Source organism: Gymnoscopelus braueri (assembly GCF_963280865.1).
Source record: "Gymnoscopelus braueri genome assembly, chromosome: 22".
Classification (NCBI taxonomy): domain Eukaryota; kingdom Metazoa; phylum Chordata; class Actinopteri; order Myctophiformes; family Myctophidae; genus Gymnoscopelus; species Gymnoscopelus braueri.
The window spans coordinates 28,018,151-28,040,434 of NC_137624.1; the positions used below are offsets into that span (position 1 = coordinate 28,018,151).

At 42.7% G+C, this 22,284-nt stretch overlaps 2 protein-coding genes across 2 annotated transcripts; one reads left to right on the plus strand and one right to left on the minus strand.

Annotated features, from left to right (window-relative positions):
• Window positions 1-749: 749 nt before the first annotated feature.
• Window positions 750-10,818, plus strand: LOC308078590 (inactive phospholipid phosphatase 7). The gene is made up of 2 exons (XM_080419818.1): window positions 750-1,943; window positions 10,245-10,818. Exons 1-2 carry the CDS (start codon window positions 1,421-1,423, stop codon window positions 10,631-10,633), a joined length of 912 nt encoding a protein of 303 aa, XP_080275944.1. The 5' UTR covers window positions 750-1,420; the 3' UTR covers window positions 10,634-10,818.
• Window positions 10,819-17,863: 7,045 nt separating this feature from the next.
• Window positions 17,864-21,604, minus strand: LOC308078925 (NPC intracellular cholesterol transporter 1-like; the record flags this gene model as incomplete). Its single annotated transcript, XM_080420266.1, has 1 exon — window positions 17,864-21,604. The coding sequence occupies one exon, from the start codon at window positions 21,602-21,604 to the stop codon at window positions 17,864-17,866; it is 3,741 nt and encodes a 1,246-aa protein (XP_080276392.1).
• Between the last annotated feature and the right edge of the window lie 680 nt (window positions 21,605-22,284).

A 22,284-nucleotide genomic window follows, 5' to 3' on the forward strand; every position in this document is an offset into this window, starting at 1 on the left:
GAAAACAGATGCGGCACAGACAGAATCGTCGGCTCGTTTATCCTCACTCCTCATAATAACCTGGATATACTGTAGTAGGCTATAGGCTACTTTCTTCAAGCTCGGGATTTTAAGGAATGTCAATAAATAGAATCCCTCACGACGTTTCTTTGCATTTAGGTGTGGTGATAATGCAGACAATGAGATCTGAGCGATGACTTTGGCATCGCATCCTTCAGGTATGATACAGAATAGATGATGATAATAACCTTTTCAGCCGAATATTGTGTCTTCGCCTTAATCTTGCGTATAGGCCTATATAGGCCATATACGTTTCTTATTCTATAATATGGCAGTGTTTTGTTGTTGTTTTCAACCCTTTTCATATCAAGGTCCATTATTTATTCGGAATTTGAGCCACGGATTCATCACCATTTGATGAGATTTATAGACTCTCAGATCCAAGACTTATAGAATATTTTATTGTCGTTGGATGAGATTTTGTCCACAATTTCATGCTGTATTGATGTTGTTACCATAGGAGAGATAACAGGCAAATCAAAATAACAATTATATAATTAAGTAATGCAGATGATTAACAATAATTTAACTCTTGGGAGCGTAAATGTTTCATTTTACGCTCTCAAGAGTTAAAGAGCTATTAAGGGTCCATTTGGTTACCAACTCTCCATCATTTAGCTGGGGACCACCTGGAACCCCCTCAATGACCACTGGTGGTCCCCCGGACCACTGGTTGAGAACCACTGCCATATGAGTATGAGGAGTAGCTGAAGCCGAGGCTATTTGCAGCATAGCCTCGATCACGCAGCACTTACTTTACAACACCTGTTATTTGGACAGCACTGTTAACGGTGTCAGTCACCCAAAGATGCTGATAATGTAATTTTTATGTCCCACTGTTGTGTAGATCGCGTCCGTCTTTTTTTTTTTACTGGATTGGCCGAAGCAGATGCCACTCAACAACAACAACAAACCCCCTCATCATCTCCATGCCTGCCCTGCATGGGGGGTCGTCGTCGTGGTGGATGGTATAACAACCAGCCGGCCGGGCCACTGACTGAGCGCACATTCCAGCCCGTCTAAATATATCTATTAGGGCCACAGAGGAGGGGAAGGACGGGGCGAGACCACTGAGCCATATATTTGGACATTTCACCGTCGCGTGTCTTATAAGCCTATGTACCCAGTAGCCTAGCTTATGTTATCTCCTTATATTAAAATACTTGGCTTTTTTTAAATTATTATTTTTGTATCTATTTATTAATAGATAAAGATTGATTTTTGTTATTATCATATTTTTTTTAATACTTTGTTTGGGGCCCTGCTGTAACCCCCAGAATTTCACGAGTTTAATTCTTTAAAACATTTTTTTTTTTTTTTAAACCTTTGTGGGCCCTGCTATAACCCCCCCCCCCCAAGAATGCCCTCGACCCACAGTTTGAGAGCCAAGGTACGGGCCCGAAACAACCCGCAGAGCAGACCCGAATTCATGTCCCTGAACCAGCCGCTGGGAAGCGGTAGCGGCACCGGCGGCACCGGCAGCGGCGGCGTGGGCGACGGCCGAGGTGGCGGCGCGTCGAGCCGGCGACGCGGCGCGGCGGGCCAAAGCAGCGGCAAACCCCAAACAGCGAGCCAGCCGAGCGACCAGGAACCTACCGGCGGCGACAGTGGACCGGGCGCCAAGATGCCGGAGGAAGACTGCATGCAGCTGAACCCGTCGTTCAAGGGGATCGTCCTGGGCTCCCTGCTCGCCATCGACATCAGCCTGTCCAAGCGCATGGGGGTGTGCGCCTACACGTCGTCGTCCTGGGGCGGCTGCCGCTCCATGGCCACCCTGTTCGCGGTTACGGGGCACGGCATCACGTGGATCATCGGCACTATCGTGTGTCTCACGCGAAGCAATACCCTGGCAGGACAAGAGGTCCTGGTGAACCTGCTGCTGGGTAAATATTAATATAGCACTTCTCTCTCTCTCTCTCTCTACATCTTTCTTTTAATATTAATATGCACTTCTTTTTTTTTTCATATGTTATTAAGACCTGCTGAGGCTGATTCTACAAATGCCTTCTAAATCAGTTTGTTCTCGAACTTAATTCAAAATTATTCAAGATTTTTCAAACACTTTCAAGATTTTAAAAATATTTAAAAAAATAGTACAAGCTCGCAGCGCAGCACAAAGTGACGCACTGTGAGCTTGTAGATCTGTTATTTTTGAATAGCCAATGCTAAAATCTAGAGATGCTTTCCAGGTTTGAATAGGTTAACCCTTGAATAAAAATAAATAAAAATGTTATGCAGTAGTTTTCAAACTTTTTAAAAAAAATGTCAAGGACCCCCAGTTTGGTATACACTACAGACGCCTAACTCTGAGAGTGTACAGACGGAACCATTATAGGAGCATGTGTATGCTCTCAGAGTTACAGACCTGTACTGGACCCATTTGGTTCTTTAGCTATCCATCATTTAGCAGGGGACCCCCCCCCCCCCCCCCCGGAACCCCCTCAAGGACCCTTTGGGGTCGCCGGACCCCATTTGAGAACCGTTGATGTAATGTACAAACTCGATCGCTAATAGTTTTAAGCTTTATTCTTATAGCAAAGTCTTCTTTAACAGCCTAAGTAGGCCACTGCGTCTATTCAAAGTGTGTGTTGACATAGATTAGTCATGGGACCTCTAAATATACTCATTTTTAGGTATAAAGTAACAGGCTGTTTATGTTTAACATTTGGAGTGTGTGTGTGTGTGTGTGTGTGTGTGTGTGTGTGTGTGTGTGTGTGTGTGTGTGTGTGTGTGTGTGTGTGTGTGTGTGTGTGTGTGTGTGTGTGTGTGTGTGTGTGTGTGCGTGTATGTGTGTGTGTGTGTGTGTGTGTGTGCGTGTGCGTGTGTGTGTGTGTGTGTGCATGGGTGTGTGTGTGCATGGGTGTGTGCGTGCGTGTGTGTGTGTGTGTGTGTTCGCTAGTTTACTACAAAATCAGCCCAATGGTATATGGTCAATATCTTGAGTTATTTTCATAATAATTTATAATAGTGAATTCAATAGTCTTCCATTTCTGCCACTGCATGGCTTTAAAGACAAAAGTTTTAATTTCAACACTATATGGATCACACTGACGTGATATACATTATCTTCAGTAGACAGCAGGTGATGTACTGTAGCCTGAAAAAATACATTTCCACCAGGCCACCACTAGTGGACCCACCTGAGCACAGGGTATACATTTCTCAATAGAAGAGAAGGTCAACCACCGCAGTTGTGTTAGTTATATTGTATTAACATACTCTACCATACAGATTGGACAAAATGGCATTTTACTCACTAAAACAGTTATGGAATGGCAGTGTTAATGTAACCTTTTCAGACTGCTGCCTGCGTTTCACCCTATACAAAAGATCAAAACAACTCCTCCATTGTAAAGTGCCTTCCTAGTTCCTTCCTATATTGTCCTAATGTTCTATAAGGTCACCCATTTGCCAATTACCATGCAATGAAACCTGGACTTTCAGCACATTCATTATACAAACTATACTATACTGTACAGACGATGATGCATTCTTAGGCGACAACGTCGCTGCACATGTTAAGAGTTCATACATTCGCGTGTCACCATTATCATCTGGTCTCCAGTAATTTAGGAATACGTTTAAACATTTAAACTCCAATCTTTGCTTCTGGGGGTCTCAAAATATTTTGAGAAGGGTCAGCGGCCAAATACATGTAATTCTGGGGTCATTGACATGAAAAAGTTGTGAGCGCCACTGACATAGCAACATGCGTTTTTCAGAAAATGGATTTAGAAGACATTTGTAGAATTGGCCTCAGGTCTTATTGGGTTAAAAACCCGGAAACCAAATGTACCGTTCATACATGAGGGAATCCCTGCTTGGCTTGAGACAGACCGTGACAGAGATAGCTTGTATTGTACACTTACTGGGAGAGGAGGGACATTTGCATGAAGCAAAGAAGTCATTATGACTGCAAGTTCTGGTTGAAACATTGTTGTATGCTGGGTTTACATTGTACATGCCAGCAGAGGGTAACAGATAAATGGATGTTGAGGACATTTCTAGGTTTGCTTCACCAGAAAATGTAAATATTGAGGATCCACACATGCATACACACACACACTCACACAGGTGCATTGTGTGCACACTTCAAAACACACTGTTATGTCTTGTTTCTTTGTTCCACAACAAATAGGAGACACACCAGGGTCAAGGTGTAGTAAGTAACAAATGTTTTTTTATTAACTCAAAGTAACCCAAATAGAATCTAATCATCATGGACTGTTCACATCATTGTTGGCAGTAGTGTGCGTGCAAATGGTGAAGGCTATGTTCAGACTGGCAGCCCAAATCTGTTCCATCTGTATCCAGATTAGAATCAGATTGGTTTTTATCAAGTCTGAGGCGCAAAAATGCTTTTTGCAAATGAGATTTGAACCACATTCCTAGGTGGTTTGAAATGCGCTTCAAATCTGATTTATAAACATGTGTGGCTCAGTCTAGAGTAGACACCCGGACACTGCAGTCCAACTTAAAGGGATAGTTCACCCAAAAAATAATTGACTTTCTATCCATTACTCACCGCATCCATTACTCACCCCATGCATTACTCACCCCATGGAGACTTGAATTGATGGATATTTTTTTAGTTTTTGTCGCATTCCGAAGCCAATAATTTGATGACCAGCAGCGGCTCCGGTAGGAGACACAAAGGAGACTCTTTGGATTCAAGTCTCCATGGGTTGAGTAATCGATAGAAAAAAAGTCATTTTGAGGTTGAACTATCCCTTTAAACTACATCGTGGGATAGCCGACCCATTGTTGTAGCTTGTAGACTAACTATTTTCAGAGATGTCTGAATAAACAAATCCGATCTAATCTCTTATAAATTACAGAATGACAATCAGTCCTAAAGATTGTATTTGACAAACCAGATTTTCCTGCAGTCTCACAAAGTGTAACAAAAATAACTGAATGACATAAACCAGGAGCAAACCCAAAGGTGCCTGCATTCATTTCATCAATTTATTAGCTTAGGAATGCGACAAAAACAAAAAACAAAATATCCATGAATTCAAGTCTCCATGGGGTGACTAATCGATAGGAAAAAAAAGTAATTTTTTGAATGAACTATCCCGTTAACCAGTGTTGAAACATGCATTGGAAAGTGTCACGTCAAAATGCCACAACCGCACGCTCCACCCTCTGCTCCCATTGAATGGAAGTGAACAAAACACCGACACTATAGATGGGTTTCCGCGCGACGTCATCACAGAGCAGAGTGCGTCATCTGCGCATGCGGGAGGTAGAACGAACCGGAAGCGCCATTGACTCTGTTGTTATTTTCGGGATTTAGATAGGCATAATGCTGCTATTTTAGGCATAATAGGCATAATGCTGCTATTATATACAAACAGATCCAACTTCCAACAAATCATTTTTATTGAGTAAAGAAGATATTACAAACTGCATCATTTAATCTACTTTCATTAAACCCAGTGAAGACTATTACTTTTATGAATGTACAATGGGCAGAGCTGCTGCGGGTAATAGCGCCCTCTACAGGCTCTTCCCTCCACTGCGCGCGCATCATCCTCTCATGTTTACTAACAGGAAACCCATCTATACAGACAGCGCCCTTGTATAGGGCATAGCAGTGGCGGCCATTTTGTGGTTCCACAAGTCGAGGGCCCATTCATTTCTCCCATGGAGATTTCCAAAGATATTTATATTAATAAATGAATTATTTTAATCCTGGAACCAAGCCATCCAGGCTCCTGGTGATTCATGAGCATAAAACATTTGATTCTGTGAAAAAAAAAGATATTGAAAAACTGCAAAACAAAGGGTATTTCTATTTATTAAATATAGTATATAATTTAATTAAATATACATACATTTCTTTTTTTCTCATATTTTGAGATGATTCACCAGGAGCCTGGATGACTTGGTTCAAAGTAATTGGCTTAAAGTAATTAATATAAATATTTTCGGAAATCTCTATGGGAAACATTAATGGGCTTCCGACTTGTGGAACGACAAAATATCCGCCACTGCTATGCCCTATAGCTGTGCACATGGGTTCCTCAGGTGTGCCGGGCTATTCTAACGAGCCACCTGCAGAGAAACCAGGGAGCCAGCCAGTCAGCCACCACACACAGCAGCCCCAGATGACAGCAGGGGGACATCATAAGTTCAACACACATTCATTCATCAAAGCAAAAGCTTCAAAGCTTCCAACCAATTGCCAGCACGGCCAGTCGTGTTTGTTGGAGCGCCTGGCCAAGGTGGAGGATGTGAACCCCAGGCTCCATAGTGGTGGGCAGGAACTGCACAAGTGTGCCACCCTAACACCCCCACTAAATTCATAGTTGGACTGCAAAAAGAGCTTATCTCCTATTAACGTTTTTGTGTTTCAAGGTAACTTTTATTTATTTACTCTGTCTTTGACAAACTAACTCATTATTATAATTCTGTATTATTGTAACGCTCACAAGGTCAACGTGATTAACCTGTGGTAGCCTATCTACCGTATGTAAACCACAAAACTACAACTTCTACACTCCGGCGTTCAAATGTAGCCTACTGTAGATTTACTGTTGTAACTCTAACGGTGCACTACAACTACAACTTCACACACATGTGAAATTCAAAGAACAGAGTTTTTTGTTTTTAGGAAGCAGAGTCTTGAGGCCACATGAAATGTTACCTTGTTTGTAAACAAAAACAAACTTGGCAGGTGTTTTTTTTTGTCTCATTGTTCCCTTGAAGGGCATGCACCAGCTGTCCTTTGAGTTGACAATGTGATGTGTCATCGCTTGGCTCCCATTCTGCTTCGGTGTCATTACTGCTGAGGAGGCAACAGCTGTGTCACCCACAATAGTGACATTTTTAAAGTGGCTGTAAAGCAGTAATAATTCATTATGTATTCTCAGTTTGTCACACCACAGAATAATGTCTTAAAGAACCACCCAGCCAAATTCCAATGATTAAAAAAAACAGTCACGTATATAAAAGTCATGAAAAACTAGCAGTATTTCCTCTGGTCTGAACTTGTGGTGGCGTGCCCACTGAAGGCATCTCAGTGATGTTTTTTTCAGCTCATGAAAATTTGTGAATTTGTGGAAATCTTAAAAGAATATTTTAAAATAATAATGACAAAATTTAGGAAACAAAAAATAAAGGGATATTCACTCGCGACCCATGAAAATGAATCCACGACCCACAAATCGGTCCAGAATCCACTGTTTGGGCAACAGTGGTCTTAATGTCTGACTGCTGTGTACAGTGGGGGTCAGAGGTCGAGACAGACAGACAGACAGGTCAGGAGCAGAAGTGAAGGCTAGTTATTGTCAGGGTATTTTTAGCAGTGCAATGGAGCTATACATGTTACTTTAACTCTGAGAGCGTAAACATGGACTCTTACTGGGCCATGTTTGTACTCTCGGAGGTAAATCAACACTGATCATTTTACTGCGTATAAAAAGCCTTCTGAAAGTGGATATGTAGAAACTATAAAAAGAGAGACATGTTAAAACATGCCAAAACAAGTATTGCTCAGCATTACATACTCCATTAGCAGGCCATACAAGGTCCCAAGTATACAAGGTGGTCTTCATTGTTACATTGTGTACAGGCAGTGGTGTAAAGTAACTAAGTACATGTACTCAAGTACTGTACTTAAGTACAATTTTGAGGTATTTTTACTTTACTGGAGTATTTCCAATTTTTATTTCCAATTTTTGTCTACTCCTACATCTCAAAGGCAAATATTGTACTTTTACTGCACTACAATTATTTGAAAACTTTAGTTACTTTGTAGATTTTGATTAATATTACAAAACCACTTCAGCCCTATACATATTTCGCCCATTTGAAAATAGCCTACCGACAAGCTCACAATGCGTTGCGATGCGACGCATTGTGAGCTTGTAGATCTGCTATTTTCAAAAGATTTGTATGCATTTTATACATTAGAGAACTTTGTGAAATGGGACATTCTGCATAATGAGTACTTTTGGTACTTTAAGTACATTTTGATACCAATACTTTTGTACTTTTACTCAAGTACATTTTGAATTCTGGACTTTTACTTGTAACAGAGTATTTCTACATTGCAGTATTGATACTTTTACTTGAGTACAAAATGTAGCACTTTTTCCACCAATGTGTACAGGTACCAGTCCAGTACATGAGAGCAAAATTAGTTTTTGTTCGGCTCCTCAGACATTGTAGCAGCATTGGTTTGTGTGTCTGCGTGCGTGCGTGCGTGCGTGCGTGCGTGCGTGCGTGTTCCACTTAATTATACGCTTTTCTAGCTACACACTTCCATTTCTTAATATACTGTATAAGCAGATACTGTCCTCATTCCAGATCATGCACCATGAAAGACTGGGGGGTAGTGGGGGACTGGGGGTGACACCTACTGTATCTTCCATAAACACACTCTCTCTTGTTCTCCTTCCCGCTTTCAAGACACCGCAGCATTGCTGAGAGCTGCATGGTTCTCATGACTTTCATCAATGATGCTCAGTCCTTTTGTTTACATTATGTACAAATGACAGGAAAGGTGAATTGGTCCCGACAGAGGTCTGAGTTTAAGCTGGTGCAGACATTTAAGTTCAGTGCGAGATGCAGTTATTTTGTGTTTGGAAATTAGTGAAACCTTTTGTTTTAGGACAAATTAAGTTTGTCATAAACAGACATTCTCAGAGAGATGATCCTGGCCGGGTGTTTATGGCGACATTGGGGAGAAGTAAGCAATAGGACTTTGACAATGATTGCATGTTAATATCATTATGTCTTAACCCATGAAGACCTGATACCGATTATACAAATGTCTTCTTAATCCTAACAGTTTCCTGAAAAGCCTAATGTTGCTATATCAGTGGTTCTCAAACTTTTTCATGTCAAGGACCCCCAAAATTATATGCATTTGGCCCCTCTCTCAAAATGTTTTGTTCCAGGGACCTCCAGAAGCAAAGATTTGAGTTAAAAATGTTCGCACAAATGTTCAAGATTTTTCAAAAATAGCAGATCTAGGCACGAAGTGACACGCTATGAGCTTGTATTGTAGCGGACCCAGCTGGGCATGAAGGATGAAGTCTGACTGATGAGTTTTGAACATTCTTTATTCGTGTCTCAAAGTAGAAACTAACAGGAAAAAGGCAAAAATACATGCATCAATAATCCATAAACGCTTCATCAAATCTCAACATGATACATTTCCCATCACCAATGAAATTACACAATATATAAACCACCTTATTAGAAAATACATGAAAGGTACAAACCATAACAACAATAAGATTTTTAACACAGTAAGCCCAAAAACAATGCAAGCAAAACAACCATAAAACTGTACCTTGTCCCCTTTCCAGCTAGGTGCTAATAGGCTGCTAAGACTGTGGCATGTCCATGGCGTCTGTTTGATGGATGTCTATTCCTTTGTCCGTCCTTAACCCATCCTTCCAGGGTCCAGTACTTTAACCCATCCTTCCAGGGTCCATATTATTTTAAACAAACATTTAAGCGGCCGTTCTGTATGCTGCTGCTCCTCTTTCTCTCGCCTCCTCAACCTGAGGCAGCAATTAAACCCCAGCACCAAGCTGCTTCGGGTCCTAATCATCAGCTTCTCCCACAGCTGATACAATTATCAATTTAAAGGACCACCTGTCACACAACACCATAAATATACTAAATTAACTTGTGGGTCCGTTACATATCTGTTACTTTTGAATAGCCAAAGCAGGGGTCTTCAACAGGGGGTCCGGGACCCCTAGGGGGTCCTCAGAGCTACTATAATGGGTCCGCCAAATCTTTGTGTGACAGGATTTTTTTTTTTTTACATTAACCACTTGAACCCTAGAATTCCTTTTCTGAGGGGAACATTAGCCGAAAATAGCAGATCTACAAGCTCACAACGCCTCGCAGCGCTGAGAGAGCTTGTAGATCGGCTATTTTTGGCAAAGAGGCTATAGGTGTAGAGGGGAAAAAAGAGCAGACTAAGTAAAATATGTCATCTGAAACACGATGTTATACAATATAGAGTAGGGGGTCCCTGCTTCATCTCTTTCTCAGCTAGGGGATCCTTGGCCTGAAAACGTTGAAGACCCCTGAACCAAAGTATCATACAATGGTTAAAGTGGTTACACAGATGCTTTCCCCGGTTTTAATGGGTTAACGTACAGGTTCTAACAACTCTCTACACCTCTCCTTTTGCTCCCCCCCCCCCCTGACAGCCCTCCTCCTCGACATCCTGACGGTCGCCGGCGTTCAGAGGCTGATCAAGCGCAAGGGGCCGTACGAGATGACGCCGGGCTTCCTGGACTACGTCTCCATGGACCTGTACTCCTTTCCCGCGGCGCACGCCAGCCGGGCGGCCATGGTCTCCAAGTTCCTGCTGTCTCACCTGGTCCTGGCCGTGCCCCTCCGCATCCTCCTGGTGCTCTGGGCCTTCCTGGTGGGCATGTCGCGGGTGATGCTGGGGCGGCACCACCTGACGGACATGGTGTGCGGCTACGCCCTCGGCATGTTCCACTTCAGCCTGATGGAGTCGGTCTGGCTGCCCTCCAGCACCTGTCAGACTATCATCTCCGTGGGCACCCTGAGCTGGAGCCCCTTGGGTTGAAGCGCCGGGCATGTTATTATAGGTCTAATGCCAGTTGCTTCTCAAACTTTTCCGTGCCAGGGATCCCCCCGAATTGATATATATTTGGGCGCGGACCCCCACATTTGAAAATATGTTGTGCCAGGGACCCCCCAGAAGAAAAGATTTGTGGTTGCTTTAAAATATATATATATATATATATATATATATATATATATATATATATATATATATATATATATATATATATATATATATTCAAAAAAGATTCACTAATGTTCAAGATTTTTCAAAAATAGCAGATTTACAAGCTCATAGCGCGGCACTTGGTGCTATTAGCTTGTATATCTGCTATTTTTCAATAGCCAAAGTATAAAAGGTTAAAATGATTGTTATGGTATATGAACACATTTTGCTGGGGAGCCCCTGGAACCTCCCGAAGGACCCCTGGGGGTCCCCGCATCCCACTTTGAGAACCAATGGTCTATGCAAAAAGTGTGATGAATTGTTATTTGAAGCTCTCTAACCTAGTTAAAGGTCTTATGGAAGTGCTGTGTGAAGTTTTTTCTTTCACGAGGACCAGAGCTTCTGCTGCAAGACTTTTGATTCAGCGGTATAAGCCTTTACGTATAAACGCCTCATGAAGACTTCAACACCACCGACACACGCGTTTCTCTGTGTGCTTGAAGTCTGTTTTAGTTGATTGAGGTCAAACTGAAGGTAACTGTTATTGGCAGGGGTTCGATTTGCTGGTGGGATGAATGGAGGGGGAGACATGCCTCTGCTTTTGCTGTCCCCCTCTGGTCATTAATTTCAGACTGAATACATGCTTTTCCTTTCAAATGTATGTTAGCCGCATTAATCCTGGCATCCATATTTTGGAGAAAAAAAACAACCACACACTAAAATACTTTTTTTAATTCACATTTCTTTTAAACTGCTACACACTGCTACAAGCTCACATCGCATCATGATTCGACGTGTTGTGAGCTTGTCAATTGCCTATTTTTCGCTATTTACAGGAGTATCAGTATATACAGTAGGGTTTAAATGGTTAAGAAAATGCCCCCACCCCCCGTTTATTATTATTATTTGTTTTTACAAATCGAACCCATGCTATTACTAATGAATCAATCGAAGTACATAAGATAGTCTACCTTCTGATATTTGCCTAAAAACAATCAACATTGTTATCGCTCTCATTGCTGGACCTCTATTCGGTATAGCTCTTAGTTCCACACTCCCCATCATGTGCCTCTTTCATTTCCTCTTCTCCTCTTGTTTCTTCCTCTTTTTGGTGAAGAAACTTCTGCAATCTGGACCATATGTTAATTAATAAAACCAATATCTTTAACCAATCTGTATGATTAAAAACCTAAGATTCCCTATTTTAGACATGTCATAACAGGCGAGCATAAGGCCAAAAAGAAAAAGCGGATCTGCAAGCTCATGATGTGTCTTATTGCGACACGTGAGCTTGTAGATCGGTTTGACCCCAGTCAACAAAGCACTAGTACAACTGCAGTAGTCGGAGGTGGTCTTCCTACTCTTCCATTGAGAGATTTAGACTCGGGTGTTGGGTAGGACACCTACCGGCTGATAAGTAGGACTGCCTGAAGCTCATAAGCAAACCATCTCCCCTGGATGAGCGGGGACTCACTCTTGGATTGCAGCTTTAATGTTTTTCCCCCTGACGTTACTGCTTTCATTTTAGGCTCGATATTAAAATTAGGACAATATCTGAATAATCTAATAATGGAACAGTGAATGCGATGTTAAGTATGAATTTAATCTATAGGAATACAAACTAATAATGTCTTTGGACTTTTCCAGATGTCACCTATTGGCATGACAAAAAAAAGGTCTATTTAAAAATATACTCACTAAGAAGCAAAACATATATTTACTTAAGTTTTCTGTGTTAAAACTATTTTGTTGACTATATTTGTTAACTACAACCAGGGATTTTTGCTACAGTGTACAGTGTCCAGTGCCTGCATTATAATGATAATTTCTGCTTTCTGCTAGTGTGTGTGTGTGTGTGTGTGTGTGTGTGTGTGTGTGTGTGTGTGTGCGCGCGTGCACGCGTGTGCGTGCCTGTCCGTGCCTGTGCGCGTGTCTGCGTGCATGCATGCATCTGTGTGTGTACGTATGTGTGTGTAGACAGAATCATTATTTTCAATGATTTTAATGATTAATAATTTGTATCAATCTCCTATACTTATGTTTAATGCATCCTTTAACGTGGATGTTTACTTTTAACTTGATTAGTAAGAGCAGAACCTTTGCACACCTACAGATCAACAAGAGAAGACCATGGGCTTAACGTAGAAGAAAGGACTCCTTCACCCCATCTTCTTCACTGTACGAATACTGTATATCGTCGCTGTCAGGCAGAAACCTTGTATCTCCAAATCTCCAAACTTTTCCAGTTTTTCCACCATTTAACCTATTAAGGCCTGAGGCCTACAAGCTCATAACGCGGCACTCTGTGCCGCTCTACGAGCTTGTAGATCTGCTATTTTTGAATAGCCAAAGAAATCTAAAATGACACAGACGTGTTCCTGGTCTTAATGGGTGAATGCCCTATTGCACTGCGACACATTGCGAGCTTGTAAATCTGCTATTTTCGCCCATTTCTGAAAAAAATCGGTTCCATTTCCTGAAAAGAAACAGTTTTGGTCCAAAGCATTTGCAAGTGAAGACGACAGTGTGCAGGAGTCATTTCTTCTACAAAACCGGTTTATTGACAACAGAACGAAGCTTGTCCTATGATGGCTTTTGGCTGTTGCGATAATGTTCAGCAGTCAGGATATAATGTGGTACACTATATGCATTTTTTGGATACATCAGCACGTATTTCTTTTGTACAAAGATAAGTAAATGTCTTCATGAGCAGTTTTCAATCTCCGCACCTCATAAGAAAATTTTAATTGGAGAAACTCTGTAAAACTTGGAATGCCTTCCTTTAATATTTGTTATATTTTGCATGCTTCATAAAGATGACATTCACCGTTATACGTTTGGCTTTGTCTTCATTTGTGTGATCTTTGTGGTATATACAGTATGTGCATTAATGAATACATACATTGACGTTGTGAATAATTTACATTCACTACAGATTTTTGCAGTTTGCAATTACAATTTAGCGGTGGTGTAAAGTAACTAAGTACATTTACTCAAGTACTGTACTTAAGTACAATTTTGAGGTACTTTTACTTAACTGGAGTATTTCATATTTTCAGTACTTTTTCTTCTACTCCACTACATCTCAGAGGCAAATATTGTACTTTTACTCCACAGCAATTATTTGAAAACTTTAGTTACTAGTAGTTATTTTGTAGATTTTGATTATTATTACAAAACATACATTAACCACCACAGCCACTTATACATTATACATTTCGGCCATTTGAAAAGCTCACAATGCGTCGTGATGCGACACATTGTGAGCTTGCAGATATGCTATTTTCAAAAGATTTTTGTACATTTGAAAACTTGTGAAATGGGACAGTCTGCTTAATGAGTACTTTTACTTTTGGTGCTTTAAGTACATTTTGATACCAATACTTTTGAACTTTCACTCTGGACTTTTACCTGTAACAGAGTACTTCTACATTGCAGTATTGATAATAAAAATGTGAGTACTTCTTTCACCACTGCAATTTAGGCGTTGAGCAGATATAGTCTTATTCAGAGGAAATTACAAGTGTGCGATCAGAGTAATGCCTAATTTAAACTCCATCGTACAACAGTTGTGTGCCAGAAATAGCTGACCTCCTCACAGAGCATACATCTACACAGGAGAAGACATTACAGTCTATACGGCAGTGGCTCTCAAACATTTTCATTTCCAGGACCCCCATAACTCTGAGAGTGTACAAATGGAACCAAATGGACCTTTACAGTCCATTTGTACGCTCTCAAGAGTTACAGACTTGTAAGGGTCCATTTAGAACCCTTTCAAGGAACCCTGAGGGTCCCTGGACCCTCAGGTTTAGCAGCCTGAACTGTGGTGTCAAAGTATTTTGAGCATTTTGTATTCATACTTGTCATGCACTTTGTCCAATATTGTTCTAGATATAGAAAATGTAACCTTTGCCTGCACTAAGTTACATTCCTGGTAAATATAAATATATTACTTCAAATTTCAGCAAGTGATATCTATTCAACAAAATTGATTAGAATTAAACTGAAGGAAGGAACATGGTTGAATGAAGCATGTGTGGCTAACCGTTACAAAGGGATGATTTCCTCACAGCCACAACCAGACACTGGTTTCCTGTCATCGTCTTGAACCAAAGGACATGTGACAGGAAACAGTAGCGACATGCTGGTGGTGTGTGCTGGTGTCAGTCAGAACGTATTGAGAACAGGAACCGAAAACGGCTCCAAAACAGCCGTCTGATAAGAAAAGCTCCTATTGCAGTTCAAGCATACTGAAACATCAAGGCCAGGACACTCTACTCATGGTTCTGCATGATTGCATCATTTCCTAACGTTTTCACCGCCACCGTACTTGCATCTCAAGTGCTTCATCTGTGTGGTGTAAAATCCACTCTACAGTATGTCTTGTGAGTAAAACTATGTGTTCCAACGATGAAATTACAGTTAAACCCTAATGTACTTCACTGACTGGGGTCTCTCAAGGGTCAACAACTGGGGCTCCTCCATTTTCTCTCTACACCAAAAATAGCAGATCTACAATGCTTGTAGATCTGCTATTTTCGCGTAATGTTTGCCTATTTTCACTGAATGTTCGCACATTAGATCATGCTCAGAATAGTGACGCTATAGGGTTCATGTGGTTAAAGATTCTGTTCCAAGGATCCAAGGGACCCTGCAGTTTGTGTAGCTAATATCATTTTAAAATCAATTCTTCTATACTTAACCAGCAGTCAATTGATCTCTGTCATTCTGTGACCTACAATACATAATGTATAATGTATGTCCTTCTATGTCTCTATGTCTATGGGCCTATTGTGCCTGTTGGCCTTCTCCTTTAGCAACGTGTTAGCATTTGCTAGACACTATAGCTTCAAAAGTTCAGTTCAGACAGCATTCACTTTTAGCAATATAGGTTTGGTGCAGCTACAGAGTTAATCTGTTTTGGTAGCTAATGGCAACCCAAGGACTTTTCCCATACAACATTATAATGCGAAGAGATATTTCCTAAGATATGTTGTCTTACTGCACCTACATTCACTGTGCACCTTTCATAATCCATCAAGCCAGATGCAACTCATTTAACTAGTTTCAGGTGGTGCCCCTGAGTAGGCCTGTCACAATTATTACATAATCACCTGATCGCAACAATTTGAGATAATCGCAATTATATTTTGTCATAATCATTTCCATGTTAGATTTTTTTTTTTATCTTAAAAAATAGTGGAAATAGCACATCTAACAAGCCTAGCATTTTGAGCTTGTAGATCAGCCATTTACACTATTAATGTTTTTTGTGAAAGTATAAAGTTATCAAATATGTAAGTTATTTGTCATATCTGCCCTGTGCAACTTTAGTTTGCGAAGAGCCAAACAGAAATTGTATTTCTATTCATAATATTCAACGACAAAAACAATTAAATCGTTAATCGCAATTATTTGAGCGATAATTAATGGTCAAGTAAAATGTCATAATCGTGACAGCCCTACCCCTGAGCTAGTTAGTGTATGCTCTCAATATGGGGTCCAGGGACCCCCAGGGGTCCTCCTTACTGCACCTACATTCATTATGCACATTTCATAAACCATCAACTCTAGACACTACAACACTAGAGTCTACAACTTGGGGTCTAACTCAATTGTTGTGTCCAACTTCACCCCAATGACAGAATGCAAATGCAATGCAATCAAATGATCCATTAATGTCTAGTTCATAACATTTGAAGTGGGTCCAAAGCCTAATTTATGCTTCGTAGTATGATGGGTGTTGCTCAGAGAAAACAAATGACAATTTGGCACAATTGGGTAAAGCAGTCAAAAAGTCAGGAACACTGAACACTTCGAAAAGTATGCAGCAACAGAAATATCAATTCTTCTTCAAATGAAAACAAAGTGACATAGTTAAATAACACTACAGACAATATCCAGTGTAACAGTTACATTCTCTTTAATAATGTATGTTTCCCTGATCCTCTCTGAAGAGAGGGTACACAAGTTCAGCACAATTATTTGTTTAACAAGCACTCCCTCTAGAGGACACTTGAAGGTATTGCTGCATTGTAAGTATGTATGAAAAGGCATGAGGCGATGGTGGTGGTAAGGAATATAATAAAGGAATACATAATTATGGTGCAACCATTTTTTTTGTCATCTCTGCCAGGAGGGCGGACAATCCTGCTTTTGCCCATGTGTGTCTCTGGAAAAATAAAAGACAAACAAGAGGGGAGAAAAAAAAGGCATGCCTTCTGAAAACTGTATGGGCAATAACTTTTCAGTTTCATTCTCTAGGCCTAGGAACATATAGGATGGAAGCAAGTTTATTATAATACACAAATATATCATATTGTGTTTGTGGTGAGCTTACACTTCACAGCACAAACAATATGCACTCCCCTGTATCCACCAGCAAAAAAAAAAAAGAGAGAGAGAGAGAGAGGGGGGAAAACACCTTCCTCTTCAGGCTTCCCACTGTGAGCACATGATGGACTCACCACTGAGTGGTTGTAGCATGTACCCATGGTCGTGGAGCTGACATATTGACAGCAGGATGACTAGGGCTTGACCCAGTCAACCATCCAGGAGGATGTAGAAACAGAGTGGACCTGCTGGACCAGAGTTGTTGTCGCAACCCACTCCTCCACACACTGTGTTCTGTCCATCTAGGCTGGTGATCCCCTGCTGGAGGTCCAGCGTACAGGTACACGCTACTCTTCATATCACACACCATTATGCACTCCCAAGTATTTTATTTAACTTCATTTTACTACTGTGATGACTTCATATATGGTTACACACACAAACACGCATTTCATATTTCTTCTTCTTATTATTGTCTCCAACAGGCTGAAAGAAGGAGATTATGTTTTTGCCTCTGTCCATGTATCTTGGATTTTGTATTTTTTTTTCCATTCTTATTTTTTTTTAAATCAGGTATGACATGTAATGTCACTATAAGTATAAGTATAAGCTTAGAAAAGCCCTCTCTTGCTCTTAAGTAGTGGTTTCCTGACTTCATTCCGTGAATCGTTGTAGTGGCGATGATGCATACATTGTGTCGGTAATCACAGAAGCCGCTTGAGCTCACTCTCACACCTCCTCAGACACTGAATTAACCAGTTCAGTGTCTGAGGAGGTCAACCCTGTGCCGCGCTTGTTGGCGGCCAACACCTTGGCTTTGTTCATAGAGGGACCTATATAGCTGAGCAGCACAGGCAGGAAGACGAGTCCGTGCATGGCCCCCAGCAGCACTATGGCCAGGTACATGCGGAAGTAGAAGATCTGGAAGATCTTGGATTTGGACAGGGCCAGAACCAGGATGCCACCAAACTTAGCTATTGTGATCCCAGTGAACACTGAGCTGCCCATGCCGGCCAGAGCCTCCTCGGCTCGCTCCACCCTGTTGCTCATCATGCTTTGGGAGAAGGCCCGCACAATGTGACTACAGAACTCTACGGAGATGCCGCAGCTCATGACAAGGTTGACCAGGGACACGGCGTTGAGGCTGATGCCCCACAGCCACATGACCCCAACCATGTTGAGCAGGATCATAGTGATGGTGGCGGTGACGAGCATGGCTGCCAGCAACTCAAAGCCCAGCAACACCACGGACACTACAAAAATTGCCACCAGTGACACGCACAGGCTCACGGTCGTATCGTGAGCCATGGTCAGGTACTGCTCATAGAACACGTAGAATACACTGTAAGGGAACACTTTGTGGCCCACAGCCTGTGTTATGTTTTCAGCCAGAGCACGGGCCGCCTTCAGGGCGTTTATGAAGTCTGGTGAATCTTTCAGGATGGTGTGGTAGGCCATGAAGTGGGTGGCTCCTACACCTGCGTCATTTGGATGCAGGTCCACCGCTGTGCTGTAGAGCGCACTGCCACCTTTCGGACATTTGTCGGTGGGGATGTCGGACAGAAACATGGGCAGGAACCGCAAGAAGTCTTCCCCTTCAGGCCTAATTTTTCTGGTGGTACTTTCTAGACATTTAACACACTGTTGATTCTGATCCACTGAGGAGTTGCAGAATGCACCTGTGGAGTCGAAGTATTTACAGCAACCCGACATAGGATTCACCCAGTCAAAGTAGTCATCGATCCAAGAGAGTGGTGTGGAGGCAATAGCAGTGTAGTCGCTGATGAGAGAGGCAGAGTGGACCTGCTGGACCAGGGAGTTGTTGTTGCAGCCCACTCCTCCACACACAGTGTTCTGACCATCCACGCTGCTGTAATTGACCCCCTCCTCCACCACAAAGTACACTGGAGGTCCAGCGTGGAGGTACATGCTCAGGTTATTAAAGTACTGCAACACATAGGAGTCATCTGGCATGGCAAGTTTCTGGTCCATGCCGATCTCTACTTTATTCACCACAGCAATACTGAAGAAGGTCAACCCCACAAACACTGCTACTACTATGGGTCGAACCCACTCCCCGAGGATAAAGGGGGCATATTTCTTCTTGAAGAAGCGGAAGAGGAAGCCATCAGTCTTTTCTCCCTGATCTTCTGGAAGCTTCACACAGAAAATTATATCCAGACGATTGTCCTCCTGCCTTCTGACATCCAGGCCAAGCAGGCTGATGAAGCAGCTGATCTGCATCAGTAAGTTAACAAAGATGGCCAAGCCGGAAAACATAGAGAAAGTCCTCACCGCAGGAATGTTAGACATGGATCCAAGGAAGAAGACCACAGTCTCAGACAGGGAGCACAGGAGCATGGTGGGGGCTACGTCTCCAAAGATACGACCGATCTGCTGGTGCAGCTCTTCCTGATCCCTGCGCTCATCCCTTTGGTACGCCTGCACTAAGATGAAAATGTTGTCCACGCCAACAGTCAGCACCAGGAAGGGGATGACCTCGATGATGATGAGGGTGAGTGGGACGCCAGCGTAGCTGAAGATGCCCAGGGAACAGGCCACAGAGATCAGCACAATCAGGACACCGGCTATCGCGAGAGAGATCTTAGAGTCCACCAATAGTCGCCTGAGGCTGTGGATATGACCAAGAGCCAGGGATATATACATTAACATAATGACGTTGCTGAGTGCTATGGTGCTGATGTCACTGTTGCTTTGCCTGTCAATCTCATCCTCTATACTTCTCTCCGCGTTAAATGCTACGATAAGGTTGGGATTGCTGTAGCTCTTCAGAAAGCGGATGAACTCCTCCTCCCATGCCTTAGCTTTACCCAGCTTGACAGTGTCATTGTGGTAGTTGTTGACAGGGAACATGATCACTAAGGCTGTGGCGTTGTTGTAGTTTTGGTCATCGTAACCCCCCAGAGACAGATGGGGGAACACTGGGCCTCCGAAGGTGCCTAAACATTTAGGGGTCAGTGGAGAAGTGGTACACTCCAGGAATTTATTGTGAAAGTCATTTAGCTCAGTGGGGTTATTCTGGAAGTAATTGAGCACGCTGAAGATGGCACAGTTATCATTGTATGGGGCCAGAGGAGCCATACAAATATCCTTGAGGGTCACGCTCTGCCCATGGTACTCTGCCACAAGGCGCTCGATTTCAAGCTGCAAATCCAGCACCTGCTGTAAGATGCTCTTGTCAAAGATGGCTCCAAAAGGCACGTCGAGCCCATCTTCGGACTGATAGATGAAAGTGCTGTCGAGCGGTGTGGTGATGATGAGATGCTCGATTCTGAAGAAGGGTCCAAAGTGGCTGTCAAAGAAGTCCTTCTCTTGGCGTGCTCGGCTATTGGGGGCCGACCAGAGCTCAACAGGGTCAGTGATGATGGTCATGTAGACCAGTCCTGACAAGGCGGCTGCAACCATGACCAGGGTGGTCAGTGTGACCAGCAGGGGCCTCCGCACACAGAAAGAGCCCCAGGCTGTAAAGAAGAGCCGCATGGCATTCTCAAAGCGCTCCCCAAGCATTTCCCAGCGTGACGCATCTTGATCAGGGTTGTCGTTTTTCAGAGACAGTGGGTTATTGCTGTCCAGTGAAGTGCCATATTCAGAAGTTACTTTCCTGTACCACCAGGCTCCCAGCACAGCGGCAATGAAGATGAAGAGGAAGGCAACATAAGAGATGCACATGATTACAAACATGGCATCGATCCCAAAGATTGTCCAGGGAGGAGGCAAATGAGGGGGAACCGGCTTGGGGCAGACGTCGGGGCAGTCCTGACAGGAGCAGGGACCCAAGCCATCTTCCAGGCGATCTGCGCAGCTGAACGTCTTGTTGTTCATAGGATTGAAGCCAGACACTGGGACATCAGATAATGTAGGGTCTATGGGGAAAGGAACAAAGTCGTTGTTGAACATGTACTGAAGCACGTCGATGGGTCTGCAGTCCTCGACTGGAACATCACCACAGAAAAGTGACTGGACCTTATTGTCTAGGAAATGCACATCCTTACAAGCATCAAACATGGCATTAGCAAATGTCTCGCCAATGTAGTACTGCACTTTCACCACGTTGGTCTTGTTGAGTTCTGGTTCTGAAGTGAACTCGGTGGCATTCATAAACTGACTCTGTCGGGGGCTGCATGTCAGCTCACAGAACATGTTCATCATGTTGAACAAACAGGCAGGGCACCGACCAAAGAATAGGTTTAGTAGCTTGGCATCCTGTTCGAGAGAATGGAGTTGGGCAACATCACAGCACAAGCGTCGTTCTCCATAGTCATATCCAGGGCATAACTTCTTCAGAAGTGCTTTTGCATCTCCAGCTTCAGAAGGCAACTCTATGCCTTCGGAAAGCAGTGGTTTGGGTGGACCTGTGTAATTACAGTTGTAATTCTTCCCAGTGTCTTCATGCACTCCACACTGACCATACCACACACAGTGCTGGGCCTGAACCACTGCCAAGGGCATCAAAAGGAACAATAAAAACACATAGTTTGTCCCAGTCTTCCTTCTTACTGAACCCATTTAGAGTCGCTGTCTGGCTCAGGGGTTAGAGCAGCTGTCTGGGAATCGGAATTGGACGGCGCTTTGATCCTCGGCTCCTCCAGTGCTTCGTGTCAAAGTGTCCCTGACTGAGCAAGACAACTTAACCCCTAATGGCTCCCTGGGTGCTGTTAAAACAGTCGCCCAGGCCTCTTAATAGGATGAGTAAATGGGTTAGAATGTAAAAATGCCCAGAAACTAAACCAACTGACCCTCAGCCAGGCAAAGTCTGTTGCATAAACCTGGTAATAAAGCTAATAGACCTTGTCTCTTTCTAGACCTTATATAATCTTGACTGAGCTCTGGTCTGACGTCGCACACAACACAAACTTACAAATACCGATTTGCACAGTTATTCTTCTTGGATCCACTGAATACTAATTCAACTTTCCAGCAGAAACCGTTGTAATATAACGGGCAAGCTAACTGTAATATACCTGGTGGCCTATTAAAACACACAATCAACAGGAAACTGGACAAATTAAACATAGACATGTGTATGTGTATAGACAACTGTTTGGGTAGGATTGGGTGCTTCATGAAGTCAAAACAAGACATTGGATTAGTTTGACATCCAATGTCACATTGGATTACAGTATATATAT

Bases quoted from the DNA above. Each gene is read 5' to 3' on its own strand.
- LOC308078590 (XM_080419818.1), top strand. From the start codon at position 1,421: ATGCCCTCGACCCACAGTTTGAGAGCCAAGGTACGGGCCCGAAACAAC. The intron at 1,944-10,244 runs GTAAATATTAAT...CCCCCCTGACAG, and splicing joins CCTGGTGAACCTGCTGCTGG to CCCTCCTCCTCGACATCCTG.